General features: G+C 50.6%; 1 protein-coding gene across 2 annotated transcripts in view; it reads right to left on the reverse strand.

The window, feature by feature from the left end:
* Positions 1–9,887: 9,887 nt before the first annotated feature.
* Positions 9,888–25,881, reverse strand: part of Ext2 (exostosin glycosyltransferase 2) — a 145,314-nt gene continuing 129,320 nt past the window's right edge. For both annotated transcript variants that reach the window (XM_071616288.1, XM_027936441.2), the window contains exons 11-14: positions 19,108–19,251; positions 18,229–18,357; positions 16,921–17,003; positions 9,888–10,554 (exon numbers count right to left, since the gene is read on the reverse strand). In XM_071616288.1, coding sequence (XP_071472389.1) covers positions 10,416–10,554; positions 16,921–17,003; positions 18,229–18,357; positions 19,108–19,251 — 495 coding nt within the window. In that variant the 3' untranslated portion in view covers positions 9,888–10,415. The remainder of the gene's footprint in view (positions 10,555–16,920; positions 17,004–18,228; positions 18,358–19,107; positions 19,252–25,881) is intronic.

Genomic DNA, 25,881 nt, shown 5'->3' on the forward strand with positions numbered 1-25,881 from the left:
TGCTTCTGCTTCGCTATTTAGGAAACTCATCCATGTTTTGTGTCTTAGTAGTTCATTATTTTTATTGCTAGCTTGTATCCATTGTTTTGAGATTTGTTACCCATTCATCTGTCCTTCAACATTTACTTCCGGTTTTTGGCTCTTAAGTGTAAAGCTGCTGGGAGCCTCTGTGTCAAGTCCTCGTGCAGATGTGCATTTTCTCTCTGTGTGTATTTTTAAATGACAAATGGGTGTGGATTTCTGTCAAATGCTTTTTCTTCCTCTGTCAAGTTCATCATCTTTTATTCTATTGTGGATTATATTGAATTTTAAGTCTTAGAGCAACTTTGTATTCTTTAGTCATGTTGTATTTTTTCTTATGTGGCTGGATTCAATCTGCTAATATTTTGTTAAGGATTGTGTGTGTGTGTGGCCATTGTTCTGTAGTTTTCTAGTAATGCTCTTGTCTGCCTTTGGTATTAGGGCGATAATGCCATTTAAAATGAGTCAGTACCTATTTCCTCCCTTTCCAGTTTCTGAAGACAGCTTGCATAAGATTGATATTATATCTTCCTCAATTGTCTGGTAGAATTTGCCATGTGGACTTGGAACTTTTCCACAGGGTGTTTGAAATGGGGATTTCTTTGACAGATACAGGGCTGTTCCGATTTTCTATTTCTCACTCATGCGGTTAGGTCAACTTATGTCTTTCATGGGTTGTGTCCATGTTGCAGAATTTATTCGTATGAAGTTATCCTTATTTGTTGGTTTGCGTAGGCTGTTATAACAAACACCTTAGACGAGGTAATTTATAAACAATAGGAATTTACTCTCATGTTTCTGTATATTGGGGAGTCCGAGGTCAAGGTGCCAGCAGATGGGTGTCTGGTGAGAGTCTGCTCCTTATGAACAGCACCTTCATGGGTCCTCACTGGTGCAAGGGACAAACGAGCTATCCGGGGCCTCTTTATAAAGGCACTGATCCTATGACTCAGTCCCCTCCCAGGTACCCCACCTGCCACACCACTGCACTGGGGATTAAGTTTCAACATACAAACTTTGGGGGAACACAAACATTCGGACCACAGTGATGTGCTACCCTCTGCTCTGTGGTTCTTGATACTGGTGATTTGTATCTTACTCAAATTTCCTTGAATGGCCTTGAGCACTGACTGACTTTTTCTAAGAACCCGTTTTGGGTTAATTGATTTTTCTTCATTATTTTTCCACTTTCTGTCTCTTTAATTCTGCTTTTTATTGTTTCATTTTACTTACTTTGATTAATTTGCTCTTCTTTTTCTGGGTTATTAAGGTAGAAGCTTAGGTCATTTTAGACTTTTTTTTTGATTTCAGCTCTTCAAGCTGTAAGTCCCCATCTTAGTCCTCTACCCACACATTTTGATACTTTGAATTTTCACCCAGTTCAGACTATTTTTCTAATTTCCTTTGTGTCTTCATTAATCCATGCATTTTTCAAATATTTTTTTAAAGTTGTAATTGGACACAATGCCTTTATTTTATTTACTTTAGGTGGTGCTGAGGATACATCCCAGCACCTCCCACATGCTAGTGGAGCGCTATACCGCTGAGCCACAGCCGTTGTCAACCCCAGTCCCTAATCCACGCATTTAAAAAAAATTTTTTTTAACTTTTTTTCTCTGGGGATCACATCCAGGGTCTAGTGTACACTAGGCAGGTACTCTACCACTAAGCTACATCCATAGCCCTACTACATAAATTTTTTGGAAATGTTACTTAATTTCCAACTATTGGGGATTTCTGATTTAATTCCACTGTTCAAAGGATTTTTTTAATGTTATCAATTCTGATAACATTATTGAGATTCACTTTTGAAGCAACACATTTATGATGAATGTTGCAGGTGCCTTTGAGAAGAAGGCTACGGTGGACAAAATGTTCCATAACTGTCAATTAGGCCAGGGTGGTTGATAACATTATTCAGATCATCTATATTTTTCTGAGTTTTTCTATCAACTTGTTCTACCAAGAATTTTGAGATATCTATATATAATTATAGATTTTTCTATTAGTTGTTTTTGCTTTATATATTTTGAAGCACTGTTATTCAATATATGGATGCATTAATGAACTGTCTCTTGTTCTGTGTTCTTGATGAATATTCCCCTTTATCACTATAAAATGTTTCATTTTCTCTCTGGAGATATAATCAGTCCCACTTTCTTGTGATTAAGTTTTGCATAGTATACCTTTTTCTACCCTTTTATTTTTTAACTTAAATGTGTCTTATTTTCTTGATACAGTGCATAAATGCTTTTCTGTTCAATTGAGTCTTAGTTTTGTTTGCTACCACTGACTTAGTAATTCATAAAGAATAGGATTTTATATAGCTTGTGGTTCTGGAGGCTAGGAAATCGAAGAGCATGGTGCTGGCTCTGCTTGGCTTCTGGTGAGGGCCATATTACTGCTCTATGACATGGAAGAGTGCAAGCAAGCCAAGGAAGCCAAAGTTGGCTTTTTAAGCAACCCATTCTTGTGAGAACTCACTCCCATGAGAATAGCAACAATCCATTCATGAGTGTGGACCCTCATGACCTAAACGCCTCCTGGTAAGCCCCAAATCCCAACACCACTGCACTGGAAATTGAGGTTTTAGTATACATACCTCTGAGGAACACATTCAAACCACAGCACAGTGATAATCTCTGTCCTTTAATCACAGTGTTAGGCCATTTACATTTAATGCATTAAGTCTATTATCTTGTTATTTGTTTCTATTAGTCTCATTTGCTCTTTGTTTACTCTTTCATCTTTCTTTCTTTTTTCTGTTTTGGTACCAAGGATTGGGATCAGGGGCACTTAACCACTGAGCCACATTCCCCAACCCTTTTATTTTTTTTTTATTTTAAGACAGGTTCTTGCTAAGTTGCTTAGGTCCTTTAGGGCCTCGCTAAGTTGTGGAGGCTGGCTTTGAACTTTTGATCCTCCTGCCTCGGCCTCCTGAGCTGCTGAGATTACAGGTTTGAGCCATCAGGCCTGGCTCCTGACTTCTTTTAAATCGAGCATGTTTTTGGTATTCCATCTCCATTATTGCCTTAAAAACTACGCATCTTAAAAATATTTTTAGTGGTTGATCTAGTGTTTACAATATGCATTTTTACTTTGTCACATTCTGTGTCACAGACACCTTCCCATTTTCCTTCCCACCTCACTGGCCACTCCACTGTGTCCCTTGTAGTTCTTCTCTTTCTTCTCTACCTATAAGAGGTTTAGTGGCCCTCGTGCTCGGGTCACAGTCCTTTTCTCTACCTGACCCTGGGTAATCTCATCTAGTCCTAAGGTTCCAGATCCCTCTGTGTTTTCCGTCCTACTTTCCCTCCTGTTTGAGTGGCTCCTCTGACGTCCAACACGCTAAGGTAGAGCCTGTGAGTCCCCCAGTGCTTCCCTTCCCTCCTCCTGTAAGTCCGCCATGTTCCAGTGACGGTGACCCTGGCTTCCTCAGGACAATCCAGGAGTCATCTGTGAGCTCTCCACTGTTCTCATTTATGTCCATCAATTATCTAACAGACCCTCCTCCCAAATAACTTCTCGTCACTTCTGCTGCTGCCACCCCAGTCTCACTGCAGTGATCTCTTCTTGGTTTCCCTAAGTGACACCCGAGTTCTTTTCTTTCTCTCTTGCTCCCCACAGTTTGTTCTCCACACAATAGCTAAAGTCATCTTTTTAAAAATGTCATAGAATGTCACTCCTCTGTTTAAGACCTTCCAGTCTTTCCATCACACTCAAAATTCAAGAATCCAAAGCCCTTGTGGCCTGTGTGTCCTGACCCAGTTTGGCCTGGCCGGCCTCCGGCATCATTTTGCCATGCTCTCCTGTACCAGGCAGCCACACAGGGGCTCGAGCTGAGCCCGTCCTGCCTGAGGGGCTGTATTCAACGCTTCCCTCTGTCTTTATCCTCAGGGTTCACTCCTCAACATTTTGCTAAATATCACCTCTGGTCAACCCATCTAAAGGCTTCATGTCCAAGCCATTACCTGTGCATAAGTCTGCTCTATTTTCTTTATAGCATTTGTTGACATTTGAAATTAAATTCATTTACTTTGTGTGTGTGTGTGTGTGTGGTACTCGGGATTGAACCCAGGAGTGCTCTACCATTTGGCTACATCCTCAGCCCCTGTCCCCTTTTAAGACAGGATCTTGCTAAGTTGCTGAGGCTGGCCTCCAACTTGTGATCCTCCTGCCTCAGCCTCCTGAGTAGCTGGGATTGCAGGTGTAAACCACCACACCTGGCTCACTTCCTTCTCTTATTTGTCTTCTTAGAACACAAGCTTGATGACAGTAGTACTCTGCCTTGTTCAATGCAGCACCCTCATGAACCATCTCACATATAACAAATGCTTAATAAATATTTATTGATTGCATGAACCCATCATATCAGCCTTTTTCTTTTTAATCTTTAGCAATGAATGGCTTAGACATTTTTATGTGAGTAAAAATTTACTTTCTCCTGGTCCCTTCTCTAAAAGTTAATCAAATCGTATTGTTAGATGCAATTCCTTCATTAGTACACTGTGGGTTCAGGGTGTGTCTGTGAAAGTTTATCTTTGAGTGATTTACCAGGCTAATCTGTCCTGAGAAGTAGATAATGGTCTTTAGCTCAAGTTCCACCTAAACAAGGCTGTGTCCTCCTCACGGTCTCCTGGGATGCTTTTGATGTATTGCTAAAGCCCGAAGAAGCCAAAGTCGCCTGTGGAAGTCCTCACTTAGAACATCTCCTAGTCCCCAGCCATTTCCTGTCTGTCCCAGGTCTTCTCCACTGAGATGATACAGACGACATGATGCCAACGGAACAAGGATGGATTAACATTAATGGATTCATCCTTGTAACTCCCAAAGAAGGACAAGGGTACAACACTATGAAAAAAGAGAGACGATCCCTGGAATCCTCCACGCACCGGAGAAGATGGAGTGAACGGAATCCTCACTCGGCCATGTTGTCAAGATGCCTAGCCAAACTGGTGACAAGAACAAGGCTGTTTGTTAGGAAAGAAATTACTGGGACTCCATCCAGAAAACTGGGACAGGGTACTTGGCTCAGGGTCGGCAGGGGGAGGAGATGAAGGTGAGCCCCGCAGGATCTACCAGAGAAAGACCATTGGAAATCCTATAGGAGCTGCTGCCACCAAGGCACAATTTTCGTTAATTACCTCAATTGTGGCTGTTATCCCCTTAATGAGAAACACAGCTTGACTTCTAAGCAGGCAGTGAGGCTGGCAGAAAGCTGAAACCTGAAAATCAGCAGATACAGGGCTGCATGCAGCCCTCTCTATTGAAATTAAGCCACATCCAAAACACAGGGAGAGGACTCCAAATAGCTTCAGACAGCAGCCAGCCATGCAGGGCCCTCACCAGGCACCGGATGGACGCTCTCTCGACTCGTCAAAAGAGGCCCAAATCACAAGTGCTCATTTCAATAACACAAGAAAATAAACATGGGCTTATTTATAGCACAGGAAAGGGACTGGGGCACAAGAACCACTCATTTGGTAATCCACCCTGACGGGGCCAGACAGGATCCAGACCCCAGGCTCTCTGGCAATAGGGGAAGCAGAAACAGTGGCCAGAGAGGGCTGGCTCCAGCATCCCCAGGTACGTCTGGTGGAAGGCCTGGTGTGAGGGGAACAGACCGGAGACACGTCCGCTCTCACCAGCCGGGTCTCAGGGCTCCTGCTATTTCTAATATCTGGTTGGGGAAACTGAGGCACAGGAGTGGGTTCCCTCAAACTGCAGGACGGGCCTGGGTACAACTCAAGGGAAGGTACGAGGAGAAGCCTCCACCCTGCATCCTCCAGAGACTGGAGAAGAGGGGGTCGGGAGTCCTCGTCAACAGTTAGGGCAGACACACTTGTGCCCGAGGCCTGGCCCACAGATGGGTTGCAGCACTGAGTTCATGAACACCTGCAGCCACCGCGGCCTTGAGGGCAGGGCGGTGTCTCAGCTCTGTGCCTCCGGGTCCAGCACACAGGGCGACTGAAGAACCACTCTGCTGCCTCTCCTGGTCCGGCCTCAGTGCTCACAGAACGCCACAGCCTCTGGGGTTATCCTCGGGTGTGGCAGCTGGTGACAGGAATTGCAGCTGTCAGTAAGCGGGAAGGCTCCCTCTCCTTGGTGGCCAGACCTGGCTGAGTGCTTTGGTGGGAGATGCAGGCTCTGTGCCCGCCCCGTGTGCAGTTCCTGAGAGGTGCAGACAAGGCGGCTCCCGGCCTGAGCGAGCCTGCAGCAGACGCAGCTGCCCTGATGGGGAGGAAGGGCTGCTCCCAGGGGTCCAGCCAGTCTAGAGCAGAAGGAAGAAGCTGGACCCTCGAAATGTGGCCCATCTGGGGAAGCAGAAAGGCAGACACGGACGGACGCCGGTGTCTTCGCTGTGTCTTGAGAAGGAAGGAGGCCTGGGGCAGGGAGAGGGGCCACGCTCCCCCTCAGCGTCTCCCCTGCTGCCAGCCACGGTGAGCCTGGATTGGAAAAGCCACAACACGGGCCACCTGTTTAGACCCACACACCCTCCCGGGGACCCTAGAGAGCCAAACTGCCAAAGCTGGGATCCCTGGGAGCCCATTTAATGGAGGTGGAGGAGGCCGAGAAGGTCTGCGCCTTCTATAGATGGTCTCCTAGCTGCCACCCTGAAGAGAGGGACAGTCTGGTATTTAGAGGGGACCCTGCCTGCCTGCCTCTGCTCAGCCAGTAGCTCGGGTCGCCTGTTCTTAGCTCCTCAGAGCACGCGTGGTCAGCACACAGGCCCTCGCTGCCCCTGCTTTGACTCAGAAGTAGGACCTGGGTGAGAGCAAACAGCGGCATAGGGCAGGAGCCCCAGGGCCTGGGCAGGGATGGGCCTGCAGTGTCTCTAGGCCCTGCAGGGAGAGCTGAGCAGCTTCCAGAGTCTTCCCGAGGGCGCGCCTGCCAGAGCTTCCTCTCAGGAGCTGGGGGAGAGGCCTGGGGCCAGCCTGGCACTCTCTGTCCCTGCCTCTCTATGCCAGGGACGCCTGGGGAGCAGCCTGTTGTGGCTTCTCTTACTGCAACAGAAGACTGCCTGGGCCAAGGGGAAGGAAAAAGGGGCACCTCCCAAAACACTGCTTTCGCTGGGCCCAGGGTGGGTGCTGGCGGGACCTCTATGGCCAGAGTCTCTCCCCCAGGTGCCAGGCTCCTGCCTGCAGAGCCAGGGGAGCCTCACCAGAACCCAGCCACCCGCCCCCCATCTCTGCTCGTCCTCTTCTTCCTTCTGCGTAGGAAAACATCAGGGGTTCTTGGATTCTAACCCCAAATCACCTTCACATGGAGCCCGCTCTTCCCGTGGTGAGGACACTCCCGCCTCTTTGCTGTGTGACACCACTCAGAGGCCATCATGGCGGGTGGAAGCTGGGACTGGAGGGTTATTGATGACTCCTTCAGTCAATGATCGCAAAAGGGGATCTTGGAGGGTCACCTTTGCGTGGGCAGCAGAGAAGCCAGGCCCTGAGACCCATGGGTTCAAAGCCCAGTTGAAGTAGACAAAGCCGAGAAGCCAAGTGGTTACTTCTGAACTTGGTGGCGGTGAGCAGAGAGAAAGGACAGGACAGCGTCACTGGCAGGAAGGAACCAGAGACTCAGAGAACAAAGCTGCTATTTCCCTCTTTAATTTTCACAGAGAAGGGGGTTTTGGCTTAAACACATGTGAGACATGGTGAAATACATGAGATAAAAACATTAACAACTGTCTAATGTTAATCAGAAAAAACAGATAGTATTTCCAGCCCAGGAGTTCCAAGCGGGCCCATCCCATGAGGTCCCCAGGGCCCAAGGCAATGGCCCAGTGCACACACTTGGGTCAGGGCCAGTTTGCTGTCTCTATAGGCCAGGAGGACACAACTTCTTTAAAAAAGATTTCTTAATCTAAAACCAGCTGTTGTCTGCTGTAGGCCAGAACATGACATTTTAATTAGCATATTGTTCTGCTTCTGAAGCAGGCTCCATGGCATCCGAGGGGCAGATGTCCCGACCTAAGCTTCGGGTGAGGCCTGCTGGTTGGCAGCTCAGGAACACACTCACGAGGGCATGCAGGCCCATGGCCCTTGGAACCTCTAATGCTGACCGCTTGCTGGAGCCCTGTCCTGCATTTCTACGGGATTCTGCTCTCAGTCCGTTAGTAGGTAGAACGTTGGAGGTTTGCTTTGAGAGCCCAAGATGTGGTAGAAATTGCTCTGTTGCAAGATCTAACCCCAATACTTCTGGAAATAGTGGGGTACTTTACCACCAAGCCACATCCCCAGCCATTTTTATTTTGAGAAAGAATCTCGCTGAGTTCCTTAGGGCCTCTCTAATTTGCCGAGGCTGGTTTTGAACTATGATCCTCCTGCGTCAGCCTCCTGAGTGGTTGGGATTGCAGATATGCACCGCTGTGCCCAGCTAAGTGACTGATGTCCTTGGAGTCCAATGGCTCCCACAAAGATGATAAAGTCACACAGCTCCCCGAGGCACCCAATCAACCCAGATGAAAGAGTTCCTATTTCAAAATCAAAGGGCCAAGAAGGGCTGAAAAACACCCCAAACCCATGAACTTATGGGAAAAAGAACTGGGTCAGACACCAACCACCACGGTAGCTCATTCAGTAAGGAGCAAAAGGACAGAACTATCTGAACCTTCGGCTAAGGACAAAGTCACACCCACCCACCATGAGCACAGCTCTCGGCTTTCAGTGGGGATTTCAATGGAGGCTCCCCACACATGCCCCACGTCTAGGGACAAGCTAGCGGCCCCCTAGAAAGTTAGAGGGGCTCACTGACTGCCAGCTCTGGGACCTGGTGACAGCAGAAATCCCTTTCTCTGGCTTTGTATCACACCAGCCCCAGGATTTTGAAAACGAGAGTGAGAGGCCTTCCCACGTCCCTACAACTGGTGCACATCGTCCTAGACAAAAAGCTCATCAGGGACCCGCGTCTGCAGCTCTAAGACGCTGAGCAAACCAAGGTCCCACGTCCACATCTGCAAAATGAACCGAGGGACGGAGCACGCTCGCCCTCCTGGCAGCAGCTCCAGGGTCCCTCTCCTGAACACCAACGGGAGGGCTCTTGGGCTTTCCACTTTGGGTTCTGCTCTTCTGAAACTGTCCTCTGGCTCCCAGGCTGTGGGTGACAGGTGAAGTGACCCTTAGACCACAGTGCTGTCCCTGCTCACCTTCTTGTCACTCAACAGAACAATGGGTGGTGTGAGAGGGGCTCCGACTGGCACACAACTGGCTGGCTTTCTGTAATTATATCCACATTCTAAGCAAACTGTTATGTATTCTGTGTTCTGGGGACATATGTTATGGCTGAAGCCCAAACTGTGGCTAATCTTAATATTAGAGCCAGATAAATCTGTTTCGAATCCATAACATTTAACATTTGCCAGAGTAGATTTGTTCATCAACTGGGCTTAAAGAGGTATAATTCACACATGTGCAGTATTACTAAATGCTGAAATTTAATGATTTAAATGTACCAGCAACTGTTGCAAAGTGGTTGTTACAGCAGCATTTAACGTTGGCCAGAGCCTCCCTGGCTAATGTCACGTTTACACCAAGAGAAGAGGGAAATTCTGGCATCTCCTTGGGGTGGGGGTCACACCCCCTTCAGCTTTTACCACATGGTACTCCCATGGCGGTGAGAGGGTACTGTTGGTGGCCCAGCATGCTGAGGCGGTATGGACGGCCGCTGACCGGGAGTGAGGGGCCTGTGGAGGCCTCTGAGCCCCTGCTCTTAGGTCACTCATGACCGGGGCCTTCTCATGCCTGATGCACTTGGAACCAGAACCCCTCCTGGTGCGTCCTCCCAGACTGTCATCAGGCCAGAGGCCGAGGCAAGTGCACGAAAGAAGGATGGGTCCCAGATCACCAAGAATCAGCACTTAAGACATAAAAAAAAGGAGTAAAAAATAATTTTAATCATATAAAAAGCTGCACCAAAGAGTAGTTCATGGAACTGACAGGACCCCAGTCAGCGTTCTTCCTCTGCCTGTGCCTGGAGCCCCAGGGCCCAGGCCCAGACCAAACCCATGAAGAAGTCTGGGTTGGCCCCAAATCCAGGGCTTGGCTGTTCCTCCACGACTCTCTGGTGTGCAACGACTGAAGTGAGGGGCACCTCTGACACGGTCTCAGGGCTGGCCGGCTCCTCCACTGTGCAGTCCCATGGCCCGTCGGCAGACTGCACACCTGAACTGAATGTGCTGGAGCCAAGTCCATGTGCCACCAAGGCTCCTTCCCACTTGTTGTGAAGAGAACCCTGGAGACCAGGAGGACCCAGGTGTGGCTGCAGGGCTCCGGGCTCGGGAGCCTCTGGCTTCTGATCTTGAGAAGGTGGGAGTGGGTGCGCGGAGCCCAGTCTGTCACCCCACCCCTCTGCCCCACAGTACGGCTGGGAGTAGCTCTGCCCGGCCCCAGCGGCACACCTCACAGGCTGCCGATGTTGGGGAAGCTCTTCAGCTTCTCAGGAAAGTCGTCCTTGTATAGCACGGGGTCAGCCCGGTGCTCCACCACCTTGAGGGGCATCGTTCCAAAGACAGAAGCAAACTTGTTGATGCACTCGGACCTGTGGGAGCGGGGCAAAGGGGGTGGGAAAGGTAAATGTTTGAGAGGCTGAGAGGTGACAGCAAAATACATCGTGTTCCCATCAACAAGAGAAACTCAGCTGCTGCCAGGCTCCGGGTAAGATGGAGAGGTAAGGATCAAGGAGGAGCTGAGGGTCCAGGCTCAGTTCGGGGGGAGAAAGTGAAGGGATGCGGTTGGAGGCTGGCCTACAGGTCAGGATCTCTCCCCCTCCCCCTCAAATTCCAGTCATTCTTCCAGCTCAGCACTGGCAGGCCTCAGACCCAGGTGGATTAGCTGCCAACAGACCTTAACCCCATCTCTGCCAGCTAAGGAGGGTGGGAAGGAAAGCGACTTGGATCTGAGCTTGGCTTAGTGAAGTTTAAAGGGCAGGAGAAGGGTCTTACCCACGTGGCAGTGGGCAGCGAGGGAAGATGGGCAGCGAACCTCAATTTCAAACAACGAACACTTGGTTCATTGAGCAGCACTCATGCAGGGCCTGCACGTGGCCATCTCCAGGAAGGACCAGGCGCCTGCACAAGCTCTTCTGACAAGCGGAGCTCACACGGGTCAGCTTGCCTAATTTGTGTGATTTTAGTCACCCTTGCCAACTTGGGACAACAGCTCCTGCTGGAGGTGCTGGAGGAGAGGCGTCTCCTGGCTCCAACCCCGCCTGGAGCTGGTCAGCAACCCTCGGAGAGGACTGGGCCAGGCGTATTTTAGGGACGATGCAGGTCAATCAGGCCAACTGAGTGTGGCAGCTGGGCAAGAAGAAAGGTCAGCACCAGACTGGAGTGGAGCCAGGCCTGGAGAAGCCGTGTCTGCAGTCAGGGGACCTCAGGGATGGCATCAGATGGCAGGTCCTCGGCTCTGGAGAGCTGCAGCAGGAACTGGCCAACTGCCCACCAGGCGGACTCGGCACAATCTCTTTGTCCTCAGAGGTACAACTGAAAGCCTGGCTTCCAGTTATTTTAATCAACAAGTTTGCATGGATGAGCTTGGCTTCAGGAAGAAACCATTAATAAAGAAGATTGCTGTTACTGTTTTTCCCCTTGTCATGATGTTTCTGAAACATCTGAACCATTTCACTTGGAGCTTTCAGCTAACGTGCCCTCATGCCCACTGACACCACAAGTAGCTGGATTCGTCGTCTGCACTGTTAAGTAACTTGCCAGGCTAGCAGTGCTTCTAGTTCTCCTCGTAACAGGGGTGTGATGGCCTCTCGTTCCCATTTTCCCTGGGGGAGACTGAGACATGGAGAAGCTAAGTAACACGTCGACAGGTCCAAAAACCTAGAAGAGCCATGAGCCAAACCCAGGCATTCTGGCTCCTGAGGCTAAAGTCTTAATTATGATCTCATACAAATGTATCTATTAGTGTAATTCCAGGGTCCAAAGGGAGGAGCTGGAAGTTAGAGTCAGTTGAGACTCTACTCCTGGCCAGCTGTACATAGATATCTCTAGATTCCTTAAAGTATCCCTCCCCATCCCTCTCCCTTGCCCAGGGACTGGGTTTATATTATCCTAAGGTGATGGATTAAGAAAATAAGGTTCAAGAGGCTAAGTAATTTGCCCAAGGACCCAGAGCTAGAAAGTGGTAGAACTGGGCAGAACCTGGCTCTTGGCCTCAGACTCCACCATAACTTGCTAGTATCTGAGTTTCCTTCCTGAGACTCGGGAGGTGGGGGGCAGGCAGCATCCAGACCCAGGGAAGAATTGCTGGGGAGAGTGAAGACTCTAGGTGATGTGGTTCAAGCGCTGGACAACAGCTCCCCTCTCTTCAAACCACAGGGTCAAAGCAGCAGCCAACCAAGTCAAATCTCTACAGGTTTTACTTTCTGACAGTGCTTCTGTCTGTAAACAGGAAAGATTCTTCCAGTTTCCAGGTGCTGTGCACACAGGCTCTGGCCAGCCCAGCCCTGCCGCACCCAGCATGGATACCCCTGGCTCTGGCTGAGGGTGGCACTTTATGGCCCAGGGAGAGTATTAACAGCAAGGTCTCCTCTGTAACCAGATCTTCCAGCAGGGCATGGGCCATGGCGATATGCCCTGGGGCTCAGGCCAGCCTGAACCGCTGCCAGAAACCCTGGCTAACCCCACTCTGAAGGCGCTTCCTCCTCGAACACAGCCTGGCACAGGGGGGCGGGTGCAGGCCCTTCCCCAGCCAGCTGCTTTCCATCCAGGAGGTCTGAGGCAGGGAACATTAGGCAGGAGAGCCTGGCTGAGTGACTGGGGTGGGGAAGTTGGGCTACCCTGGTTTCCTGCTGCTTTCGCAAGTGTGCTCGCTCAGAACTGCCAGTCTCCGGCTGGGCGGTGCTGCAGTGTCCGGGAGGGGGGCCCATGGGCTTTGTTTTTCTCTAAAGCACATCCCATCACCCAGAGTGGCCAGGAGCCTTCAGGACCAGTGCAGGGAAACTGGGGTGGAAACTCACACTGCCAGGCCCTGGGCTACCGGAGCTCTATCCAGCAGCGCCTGACACACTGCCGGGTACTAAGATGCTCCTAAATATTTGCTGAACCTGGGAATGGGCCCTGGGATTTGGTACATATTAACATCCCCGTCTCAGTAGACAAAGAGATTGAAATTCAGATAAGGTAAGCCAATCTAATGAGTGACAAGCTCACACTCTGAACAAAGATTGATCTAAATCAAAATACTATGTTTTCTTAAATGAATGCTTTCTGTCTGCCGAGTAAACCTGCTCGTGGTAAAGTTACTGGGCAAATGAACCACTATAAATTCTTCTGATTCTTGAAGAGATAGTTGATTCTGGAAATAGATGCTGGGTAGTAAAAAACTACTCTCCTACACAACTGAGATTTCAGATCCAGGCACCCAAATACAAGGTCAGAGGCTGGTGAGTGGCTACCACTTCTAATGGTTTGTGTAAATGTGTATTCTGCAAAGGGAAATATTAAAACTAAAACAAGTGAACAATTCTGCAGTTGTAACTCTATCTCCTAGGCTACCCAAGATGGCTTAAATCATGTCTTCCTCCCTCCCAATATGAATGTTTTTTTTTTTTTTTGGTGCTGGATATTGAACCCAGGGGCTCAGGCATCCTAAGCAGGCAATGCTACCACTGAGCTATACCGCAGTCCTCAGTACCTTATTAATAATCCAGTGCCTCAATCTATTTTTTTGAGGGGTGCTGGATTTTTGACCCCAGGGACACTTTACCACTGAATTACATCCCCAGCCCTTTTTATTTTTCACTATGAGACAGCTCAATAAATTGCTGAGGCTGTCCTTGAACTTGGAATCCTCCTGCCTCAGTGTCCCGAGTTGCTGGGATTACAGGTGTGCACCACCACGACTGGCCCAGCGCCTCAATCTGTAACCCCAAAACATTTTGCTGATTTATTTGCCTACTCCCTATTAAATCTCTCAAAAGCATTGCTTCCCTGCCTAACTCCTCTTTCACCAGCTCAGGCTCTGAGCCTCGTCTGCATCACTCTCTGACAGTATTTTTTAAGGTCACCAATAGCCACCCCGTGCCAAGACCTGCTCTGCGTGACCCTTGCTCCCTCCTTGTTTCGGCACCGCCTGCCTGCAGGCCTCTCCGACAGCTGTTGCTTGTTTCCAGTTACGCCTTCGGTCTCCTAAATGTGAGGATATCCCAGAGTCTGCCTTGGCTTTTCTTTAGTCGGCTGTGGTTCCTGGGCAGAAGACAGACTCAGTTCAAACACCTTTCTGCAGTCTGTTTCCACGTTTCTAACTGCCTGGTCACTGTTCTAGATCTCCACACAGAGGGCAAGGCCTCAGAATCGCCCACCTTATTCTCCAATTTCACCCAGGCTAACCCTCTAGTGTGCCCTAACAGTGCCCCTTCCCTCCACTACACTGTGCACACTGTTAAAGGTACTGCGACTTTTTTTGACTCCAAATCTAAGTAATCTGCTGACTCCTTGTCTGTACCCTCTCCATACCTGTCCATTTGGAAACCACATTCAGGCACCTGTTCCTTTTCTTGAGAGTTAATTTGTTAACTTTCTTTCCACATTCAGATTAGTTCAAGGTTTCTAACAACTGGTCTTCTTTCTACAATGTTATCATTTTTCATCCCATCTTAGACACTACTTACAAATTAATCCCAAAGCAAATTTTTTTTGTGTGTGTGTGTGGTACTAGGCATTGAATCCAGGAAGTCTTTTTCCACTGAGCCACACCCCCAGCTCTTTTTATTTTGAGACAGGTCTTGCTAAGTTACCCAGTCTGGCCTTGAACTTGAGTTCTTTCTTCTTCAGCCTCCCGAGTTGCTGGGATTATAGGTATGCGCCACCATGCCCAGCTTCAAAGCAATTCTTTGATCAAGTTAGTCAACAGATCAAAAACCCTGGGTGAAAAAAAAAAAGCCAGGCATAGTGGCAATCTCAGCAACTCAGGAGTCTAAGGCAGGAGGATAGCTGGTTCAAGGCCAGCCTCAGCAATTTAGGAGGCCCTGATCAACTTAGTGAGACCTTGTCTCAAAATAAAAAATAAAATGGGCTGGGGATATGGCTCAGGGGTTAAGTACTCCTGAATTCAATCTCTGAGTAAAACAAACAAACAAAACCCCCCAACAAGCCCTGGGTGACTTACAGAGTTACCAGAGTCTGAAGGAAAATTCTGAGCTCCTTGAGTGAAGGTTCAAAGGGCCTTGCACTCTGACACCAAGAGGCCAGAATTCTGGCTCTGGCCAAATGGAACTTCACAATGCCTGCCAAATGAACATGAACTTGTGGATCAGGCATCCTTGGCCCCTCTCCTTCACCCTGCCCAGTTTCATTAATTGGGATCCTAGAGATTTTTGAAGGTCTCCATCAGGTGTTACCTCCTTTACAAAGCTACTCTGAATCATTAACCCAGCAAGGAGTTAACCCTCTGAGCCTCCCTCAGGGCACTTATCACAGGTCATCTGGGATCAAGTCGGCCTGTGTGTCTGGATAGGCCTCTGCTTTCCCAGGTCTCTTCTAGAGAGCAGGCGTCACTGGCTGTTCCTCTGCTCAGGGTCCTGAGCACGCACTGAACTGGACTTGCTCTCGGTGCCTTTCTCACTTTGTCTTTTAAGCCTCTTGGCATTTGTTGTGGCCTCAGGGATGCAGAGAAGAGCTGAGGAGCCTCAGCATGAGCTTCAAGGCCATCGTCAGGTCAACCCTCCTCCTGTCACTTCCTTCCCTCGTGTCCCCACCATCTAACCCAATCACCACTGGGCTTAATGTGCCGAATCTCCTCAAACAGAGAATAGATGGTTTCCAGAGCAACTTCACGTGCTCCAGAAGAACCACTAATGGGGCCTTTTCCAATTGGGCTACGGCTGGCTGTTAATGTCATGACCCTTACCTGTGACACTTATGATTACCAGTGACGATAATCCCCAAACACAATAATGTACTATTTCAAGGGTAGTTTCATCTAGGTAAGTCACAGATGATAGGATAAGGAGATTATTTGGAAAATCAGAACGAGTAAAGCATTATAAAAACATCAAAGGCCAAGGGAAAACCTGTACCAAAAAATCCTCCAGCTTGAGGGATCTATTGAGGCTCACGGTTTTCAGAAATATGCAATTCTGCAAGCAGATGCGCGTAAGATCTGTGGGAATTCAAGCCAGGTATCTCATTCCAAAAGGTCACTAGAACATTCTCTGAGTGCATTTTGGTCCCTTGACAATAGTGCCACTAACACGGCAAAGCCAGCTGCCACGAGTAAGGCGCTGCCTTTGGGAAGACTGAGATCTGATTCAGGCACTGTGAAGCTTAGGGACTTTGGGGGCACAGTGGGAACTGTCAGGTCTAGTGTAAGGTTCTGAGGGTCTGAAGGAAAGACACACATTTCCCACTGCTGGTGTCTTCATGTCCAGGATCACGTCCCACATAGGCGTGTGCTTGTAGAGTAATGGGAGGAATAGAAACAAAGGGACTCCTTCACAGCTGCCCTGGCTCTGGATCTTGCTCTTGGCAGGTGTTTTGGTAATATCAGCAAAGGTAATCTGTCTCTGGTGGGCTTGGCTTAATTCTTTCTAGTCAAGCTTTTACTATTACATGGAGATGCTACCCTGAGAAACAATGCAGTATTTCCTTGGAATTAACTAGCTTCCACTCAGTGACTGTAGACAGTTAACTGCTTAGGCCACATGGAGAATCTGGCTTCTGGAGCTTAAGGCCAGCTATATTTTTAAGGCCCTTCCAGCCATTACAAATTGAGTGAGTAGCATTCCAAATTAATTCTTTGGGTGACCTGGGCTTGAACTAACCCAATTCCCACCGTGCCAAGGAGGTGACTATGGCTACCAGCTGCTGTCCTTATATCTCCAACAAAGTCCCATAAACAGGCCCAGGGCAGGAAATGGGGATCAGGGCTGGGGCAGACTTGCTTGAGGCTCACTCACCTCTCCACCATGTGTGTCTGGTCTAGAGAAAGCCCGTCAATGGCCGTGCACTCAGGACACTTGAATTTCTTTCGTGGGGTCACCTGACAGAGGAGCATAAAACATACCTGGCTTCAGCGCCACGGACTCTAAAAGTCAAGCTGAGACCCATTCTGCACGCTTCCGGCTGTAAGCGGAGATGCTGCGCACGCACACGCACACCTCACCCTTCCTCCGCTCAGCTCGGGCTGGCTCAGCCAACAGAACTCACAAGGGCCCAATAAAAGAGGCTTGGAGGGCTTTTGCCTTCTGTAACTGGGAAGAAGTGGTGATGACAAGCTCCTTAATTCCTGTTTAATGACTGTTTTCTCACTGCCAAGGTCCTTGTATAAACACCGTTTGTTCTTGCAGCCACACGGGCGATGAAATACAGCTTCCCATAACTTTCACCATAACCTCAGTTCCAACAGGCACTCTTTCTCCTTCTCTCAGCTAATGGCAGATGCTAGGAGCAGCACTGTACTCTGGAAGATCCAGCTTATTTTGCAGTTCCCTTTAGTCACAAAAAAAATTCCAATCGTCCCTCCCCCCTGAATCCTTTTCCCTGACTGCCCCTCCACCTTCCCAAACCTTACGCTTCCATCAAACTGAGGGAAGGACAGGAGCGCAAGAAGGCCAGCTAGCCAGGGCGAGGCTAAGAGGCAAGACACCTGTCCAGAGCTAGCAGCCACAGCCAACAGCATGGAAAACAAATTTAGGGGTGGAAATTCACTTTCTTTAATTTCTCTTGTAGTTGGCTGTTCACTGAGTCATTTAGAGAGCTGGGGGACACAGAGGCCCTGGGGGAAGATGGCGAATTGTCCTCTTTCACAGGCTCCTCGTGTAATCATGTGCAATCGTTGGAAATGCCACCCCAAGATTCCAGCGTGAGCTCCTGTGGAATCGGGCTCTCCAGGCAGACTCTGAGGGGAGTCTGTGCTGCCCACTTCTGGTATAATCCAGGAAGAAGAAAGGTCACGATGATCCCACCCACACAGAGAAGGGGGCTTCCTCTACATATCTAGGTTCTGTTTTGAGCAAAGTCTGAGTTTTAGGCATAAACAGTCGTTTTGTCATGTACAAGACTCCCTCAGAGGATCTTCATATATTCTCAGTTTTTAATGCGGGCAACATACTTTCAAAAGCTGGGGATGTTAGGACCACTACAGCCTGGTCACTGTGCAAGTATCTGTGCCCCGGGGCCACAGTCTTATAGCTGCAAGCACCTCTCAGGCTTGGTGGTGGCGACTTGCCCAAGAAAGCACAGCAAGTGGGTGCAGGACCTCTTACCTTGATGACAGCCTTCCCCGTGACATTCGCCACCAGGAAGTTCATGGCTATATCTTCACAGTTCATGTGCGCATCAACCCAGTTCTTGATGTCCCCAGGCATTTTGTAGGTATACAGGTAATTAAAATACTGTCAGGTGGGAAGAAAAGAAGAAGGCATGCTGAAGTCTGTTCCCATGCAGCAGTGTTTGGAGGGGAAGCTCTGGGGGTGACAGGATCCTGAGAGCTCTGAGCCCATCAGTGGATTAGCCCACTAAGGCATTATTGGGAGGTGGTGAAAACTGCAGGAGGAGGGGGCCCATTGGGAGGAGCAGGCTGGGGTGTGCCCTGAAGGGACCATCTTGTCCACCCTCTCCCTCCCTCCCTCCATTTCCTGGCTGCCACCAGTGAGCTGCGTTCCTCCACCTCACCCTTCTGCCATGCCTCAGGCCCAAAGCCTGAGCAATGGAGCTAGCCCTTGTGGACTAAAACCTCTAAACCATGGGCCACATCCATCTTTCCTTCTCAAAGTTGTCTTTCTGTCTCAGTGATGGAAGTTAATGCAATGTGTATGGATAAGTAAATAAAAGGCAAGCTAAAACACATCCAGTGACAAGAGTGTGGCTCTCTAGGTGACATAATTAAGGTGACTGTTACTCATTTTAGTGTTATAAGTCTTTGTACTCTGTACTAGGAGCATGTATTGTTTGTATAGTTAAAAAAATAATAAACTTATTTTAAAAGGAACATCACACAACATGGCTCTTCTAAGCCCTCTCAGTAGGACACTTTCCCTAAACCCAGAAGCAGGTATGAAAAAATCCATTGGGCCAAATACAACAGGTGTCATTCCTCAGTTTTGTCAGAGGGGACCCGGTGGCCCCAGCCTGCGCCCGCTCACCTTGTGATAAAAAGCTGCCCCAGTGAGCACCATGGAGACCTCGTTCGTCCACTCCGACTCGTACTTCCATTTATTCATCTCATGGTCCCAGAGATGCAGACGACCCGGGTAGCCCACCAGCCGGTCAGGAAATTCCCGCCAGACCTAGGGATGGAAGCGCATCACGTCACATCAACTCCCCTTCAGGAGAAAGCCGCTCAGTGCAGTTACCCAGCGGGTAGCAGCAGCCTCCCGAGGGCTGAGTCTTCACCAACTAAGAAGGGCAGAGTGGGCTTCGGAAGGCAGTCAGTCTTAACAGGTGCCCGTCCTTCTACCAAATTTCAAAGATAGCGGTTGATTATGATTTCCTCCAAACTTCTTGATATGCTTGGAAATTTCAAGTGATGTGAAAGAAGAGCTTACTGAGTTTAGCCAACATGTGAATAATGAAATAGTTTTTTTTTTTTTGGTGGTACTAGGGATTGAATCCAGAGCTTCTCCAGAGCTCTACCACTAAGTTACATCCCACTTCTTTTCCTTTCTTTGTTGGGGGGTACCAGGGATTGAACCTGGGGACACTCAACCACTGAGCCACCTCCCCAGCCCTATTTTGTATTTTATTTAGAGGCAGGGCCTCAGTGAGTTGCTTAGCACCTCGCTTTTGCTGAGGCTGGCTTTGAACTTGCAATCCTCTTACCTCTGCCTCCCAAACTGCTAGGATTACAGCTGTGAGCCACCACTCCTGGATTCTTTCCCTTTTTACTGTGAGAAAGGGCCTCTTTAAGTTGCTGAGGTTGGTCTTGAACTTGTGATATTCCTGACTGAGCCTCCCAAGTCACTGGGATTATAGGTGTGTGCCACCACATGTGGCCATTTTTAATGAATACACAAATGAAGAATAAATGGAACTCTGAAACTCAACTGCCCTGATTCGTGTTAAATTGGTGATTATGAAAAGTTCCAAAGTCTTCTTTTAAAAAACATCTATTTTTCCTGAGCACACCTCCATTCTTACATCCTAGTAGAAGCCTAAAGTGTACAGGATTTGTCTGACTCCATACTCCGTAGCCCACTGAGAACACACCGTGGCTTCTCTATTGGGGGAGGGCCTGCGTGCCGTCTTGTTGGCTCACACACAACTTCACGCACTGGGGATGAGGCACTGCCACCGCCCCCCCCCCAAGTGATTATGTACGATAGTGTAACCTTTCAGAGAGAGAAGGGCCATTCGTGAGTGAGCCTTGACGTTAGCTGGCCGTCCTGTGCCTCTTTTCATTCTCCTCTGCTGGTTTCTCAACCTGGAGCAGAATTCTAAGTAATGAGGCTCCTGAGGGTCCAAGCCCAGGCCCTGTTTTCTTCTCCAAGTTCTCTCTCTTTAAGGAACTGTGTCCAGTTTTCATCTCCTTAAATGCCAACTCCAATCTGACGACCTCTAACTTTATGCCTAGCCAGGACACTCCTGAGCTAAACAACCCCTAATGAGCACCTCTGCCTGGACAAACAGGCACCCCCTCCCTACCACGTCTAAAATACACTCTGAATCTCACGTCCCCAACCGGTCACCCCATGTCGCCACCTCAGTCAATGGTCCGGCCCACGTGCTGGCATCGGCCTTTGCCCTCCCAGCCTCCCTCCCAGGCCATGGGCAAGTCCTGCTGCTCTACTCTGACCACCTCTTACCATCCCCCACCACACCCTGGAGCTCCAACCACCACCATTTCTCCCTAGGACCCTGGGACAGCTTTCTTTCTACCTTGTCCCCTGGTTGCCACTCCCGCCCTTCCAGACCCTGGCGTGCACACACCTCTAGAAAGACCACCCACGTCTAAGCGAACGTTAAGGGCTCAGCACAGAGCAATCCGACCAGTGGTCTCTAATTTATTTTTTATAATCATTTTCACTGTATATTTACATATATATTTATGGAAGCCACAGGGTCTCAAGCCAGAGTAACTGGTGGCTTCCCGACTGCCACTCTGGAGGGAGAGCCAGTGCGTGTACCTCTCTTCCTTTTTCTTAGCTTCCTGGGGCTGCGGTAGCAAAGAAGCACACCCGCGGGGCTTGGAACACCAGGAGAAGAGAAGCTAAACTCCAGGTGCCCAACGAGCCAGGTTCCTGCGGAGCCCGCAGGGGAGCCCGCCCTGCTGCCCTGGCACCCCAGGCTTGCACCACATCACTCCAGCCCTGTTACCATGTGGCCAGCTTCCCCAGTGACACCAGGCACACTAGGTTGGGGCCCGCCCTGGTGACCTCATTTTAACTTGGTGACATCTGAGAAGTCACTACTTTCAAGTACAGTCACATTCTGAAGTGAAAGGGACACAATTCAACATATCTCTGAAAATCTTTAAGAAATGTCCCACCCTCAAACAAAGACAAGAAATGCCTTGCTACTGCACCCTTCCTGTCCTCTCTCACCAGGTTCTCCCACACACCAGGTCTCTCTGCTCTGCCATCATGACTAGACCCCAAGCCCTCTGCACTGGCTACTTCTTCTGTCTGGAAGGCTCTCCCTGCTTTTCAAAAGCCTGGTTTCTAGCCAGGCACAGTGGTGCACACCAGTATTCCAGGCTACTCTGGAGGCCGAAGCAGGAGGATCACAAATTTGAGGCCAGCCTCAGCAATTTAGTGAGACACTGTCTCAAAATAAAAAAGGAGCTGGGGATGTGGCTCAGTGGTACAGTGCTCCTGAATTCAATCCCTAGTATCGAAGGAAAAAGAAAAAGGCTGGCTCCCTCTCATCGGTCAGATCACCACTGCCAACTACCCCAAGGGGCTTCTTGGGCTTTCGCATCCAAGGCCCAAACCACCCACAACCAAACGCCCGCCACACCCCCGTTTTCAAGCCCTTGCTTTGCTTTACGGAACTTTCATTCTTTGCAGTTACTTCCATATTCATGAAGCACAGGCCTTCCACTTTCCTCGGGTAGGAGTCACACTGGACCGGGACAGACTGTCTTTATTTGCTGAAGTATTCCAAGCACAAAGAACTGTCCTGCGTGTGACCATCTCCGCACACCTGCTGAGCGCGCAGCAGGTGAGCAGGTAAGGAGCCCAGAGCAGAGAAGACACCCTCCCCTCTGCAGCTCTCCTAGCTCAGGACCCTGCGGCGGTTCTCATGGTGGGGTGTGAGGAGCACAGCAGTCCTCAGGTGGCTGTGCGTCTCTGAGCGCTCTTCCAGGAGTGGGAGGGACACTTGCTGAGTCATTACACTGTCTCTGCCCAGTCCCCCTGCTGACCCTGTCCCTGTTTACGAGCTGTCTGACCCGGGTCTTGGGCGTGGTCCGGCTGGTGAGAAAGCAGCTCACCTCTGGGCTCTCGGCCGCAGCCTCATTAACGCCGGGTGGTAACCAGCAGAGTTAATCGGCCACAGGCATCGTCCTAATAGCTGCAGACAAATGAACCCTTGTCAGACATTTCCTCAGAAGTGTGCACTGCCGCCTTCCCTCCACTCCGGGTTTGTATTTCAGCAGATTAAAATAATATGATACTGCTACAGTTTTATAGAGCCCAGAGCAGCAGCAGAGTTATGCGAGCCGTGACCACTGCTGGGCCGGGGACTCCCCTGAAGGCCCTGCCAGCCCTTCCCGGGCACCGCACACCCGGCGCTCCACGCACACCATGCCACGCTCACCATGGCGCCTCCGAGGGCCCAGGTCACGTGACTGACCCTGGGAGGGCAGGGTGGGGGCGCGGGTGGCACATCCGTCAGGTTCTGCTCCCTGAAGGCAGTGCAGCCTACGCTCCATGCACAAGAAGCTCAGGTCATCTCCGTGAGGCCTCCTCTTTACCCTCGCCCCGGGGTGCTGCTACCATCCTTATGCCTCACCACCATCGTCACCACTGCTCAGCCTTAGGGTCACATGCAGTCAGACTGCAGTGAGGGACTCTCACTGTTGGCTGACTTCTCTGCAGAGGGACTTAATGTGGCGACGCTGGGTTACAGAGTGCCACGCTCCAGCACTCGTGGCGGCATCAGAGGTGTCCTGAGGTTCAGATTCCTCGGGAGCCTGCGCGGTTCCTCCCGCGGGCCTCTGCCCTTGGCTCACTCCAGGCAGCTGGATCCAATCAGGACACCCTCCTCGTCACCTCATCCATAACTCTGCCGCTGACTCCAGGATCACAATGGAGGGAAGCAGAGGGGAAGGGCCCTCTGTGCCGGCCAGCCTAGCAAAGCTCGGGTCATGTGCCCAGGAGTGCTCCTCCCAGGCGGAGGGCAGGCCCAGCTCCACGACTGCCCGCCCGCCTTCCTTTCCTCCTACCCGGGGACGCTCTGGGGCCAGCCTCCTGCCATGGCACGCGGGCCCTGGGGAGCTGCGTGTGTCCCTGCAGTGCTGGCACCACAGTTCACATCATGGCCCTCAGGGACTCGCCAGCTGGACTGCTCAGTCCTCCGGCCGCAATGTCCTCGCCGTGTTTAGTCACATATGCCCTGGAAGCCAGATGCCGCCTGTTAGGGCAGATTCTAGGCCTCACTTAGGGGCGCAGTGGTAATTTGGACAGACCTCACCTTTGGGGCTGTCCCACACCTCTGTTCAGAAGCAGATCATAACCAGGGAACACCACCCGCCACTTGTTCTTTCCATTCTAACTTTTATAATCTTGGCCCCAAACACTTCTTATCTGATTAGGGAATTTTCACCTTTCTAGACTTCCAGCTGTGCTTACTTGGCCTTTTTGAAGTTCTTTTATAACAAATAAAACACCCTGCCCCCAACCTCTGAAGTCTTCTGTGGCTTCCCACTACTACAGGATCAAGCCAAGATCTTCTCCCAGTTGAAAGCCCTCAGGAGGCCGCCCCAACTGACCCTCACATCCTATGGAAAGCGCACAGGGGACATGGGAAAGCAGCCCAGGACGCACTCTGCCAGGGACGAGCTGCGTGCTGGTCTCGCCAAGGCGCCTGCCTTCATCCTGCCACCTGTGACACTAGGGGCTGGGTTAGGAGGCCACTACTGTGCTTTTAGTGCTAGAGTCCTCATTTTCCTCCTGATGACCTGTTCCTGTGGAGCTAGGCCATCACCTATGTGTTTCAAGCCGTGGGTCTCTAGGTCGCCTGGCCTGCATCACTGACCTTGTCAACTGCCGTGAACATGAGGGTACATGACACACGGTCCTCACGGGGCCACCTGGAGCTGCATTTTAAACGGGGTGTGTGCAGACCACAGTGAGCTCCAGACGTAGGCTGGGGAGGGGAAGGCACAGCAGCAGGTGGTGTCCATCTGGGACGTGCAGTCATGAAACCACGGGTCAGCACCAGGGAGACAGCCCCTCTGCAGCGGCCCCTGCAGTCATCACACTTTCAAAGGTACTGTCCCTCAGGGAGACTCTGTCAGGTGGGAGGGATGGCAAAGGGTCAGGACTCGAGAGCCAAGAGATGGGCTGAGGAGTGGCAGGGGAAACGGGCCACCGGACCCAAGGTGTGCCCCCAGCAGCGGTGTTGTTTTGTCATCCGTGTGGCTCAGCCCCCGGGGTCACATGCGTGGGTCCACCAAGGAGAGGCGCAAGGAACCCAAAGTGTGCACATGGCTCTGCACGAGCAGCCTCTTCCCTCGAGCTCCGTCCCGCGAGCTGCCCAGATGGGGAAGGGTGGCTGGCTGGCTTCCAATTCCAAGCTGGTTTCCACAGCAGAGTCGGTTATAGGATTTGCTCTCAGCCCTCTGGGAACAAAGCTCACCTTTCACACTTGGAATTTCCTGAAAAGGCAGTGGATGGGGGCTGGCTGGCTTCGTTCTCAGCGCATGCTCAGTAGTACACTGGAAGGTGGAGGCTTTCATCAAAGGGTGCTCTGCAGAAAGTTCAAGAGCCTTGGTTCACACGGGGACCCAATTAATAAATGCTGATGTGAGACACTAGAGCAGGGGAGCCCAGGAGCTGTCACCCCGAGTTCCCTAATTTTGATAAATACATGTGCTATCGGTACTGTTTTGAGATCTACCTGCGGGGCGCTTCAGTCTGCCTGTGAGGCTTTCTTGACTCGGAGCAGGGTCCTGCTTCGAATAAGCCAAACAGGAAATCCAGTAACACAGGGAGGCTTCTGGGGCCTGACAGGGGCCCCGCTGGCTCAGCGCAGCTGCAGGGAAAGCCTGGTGCTGGGCGCACGATGCCCAGTCCTTTCAAGTTCTTTCTTGAGGTCAGAGGCAGCAATGAGGCCCAAAGGGCAGACTGGGCTGGGCCACTTGACAGAGGAATGTGCGTGAGGACATCTTCCAGGGGCCACCACTATTGGGAAGACACTCCTGGAGAGCTGGCCTTGAGACACTTGCCTTGTCCTTGGAGCTGCACCAGCTCGCCAGGTGGTCTGACCATGGCCCTCTGTGGACAGCAACAGAAGGCACACGCGTGCAGGGTCCTGCCGAGGCCCCCTCGGAGCCAGAGACCACTCAGTCCGGTTCCTCCCTGCAGATATGCAAAGACTGAGGCCTAGAGGGGAGATGCTGTGCTAGGTAGGCCGCCAGGTCGGCCTGAACTAGACCTAACCCTGTCCAGTCCTGCCTACGAAGACCTGACTCCACCCCACCTTGACTCTAAGAGGATCTCACCTCCTGGAGTCTGGTCTCTCACCTGTAAAAGGAAGAGGTTAGAGCAAGATACCGCATGCTCAGCGCCAGGGGCTTCCGCTCTGTGGTGCCAGTGGCAGATTTGGTGTAGGAGTCACACTGCCCCCGAACAACCAGGTTGAGAAACTGTGGGGGCAGAGAGAAAGGCCCGAGGACAAGACAAGATCCTCTGCCCGGCTGAGGATGTGACTCAGTGGGAGAGGGTGTTAGCATATGTAAGGCCCTGGGCTCCAAA

Source organism: Marmota flaviventris, chromosome 9, assembly GCF_047511675.1.
Source record: "Marmota flaviventris isolate mMarFla1 chromosome 9, mMarFla1.hap1, whole genome shotgun sequence".
Lineage (NCBI taxonomy): Eukaryota > Metazoa > Chordata > Mammalia > Rodentia > Sciuridae > Marmota > Marmota flaviventris.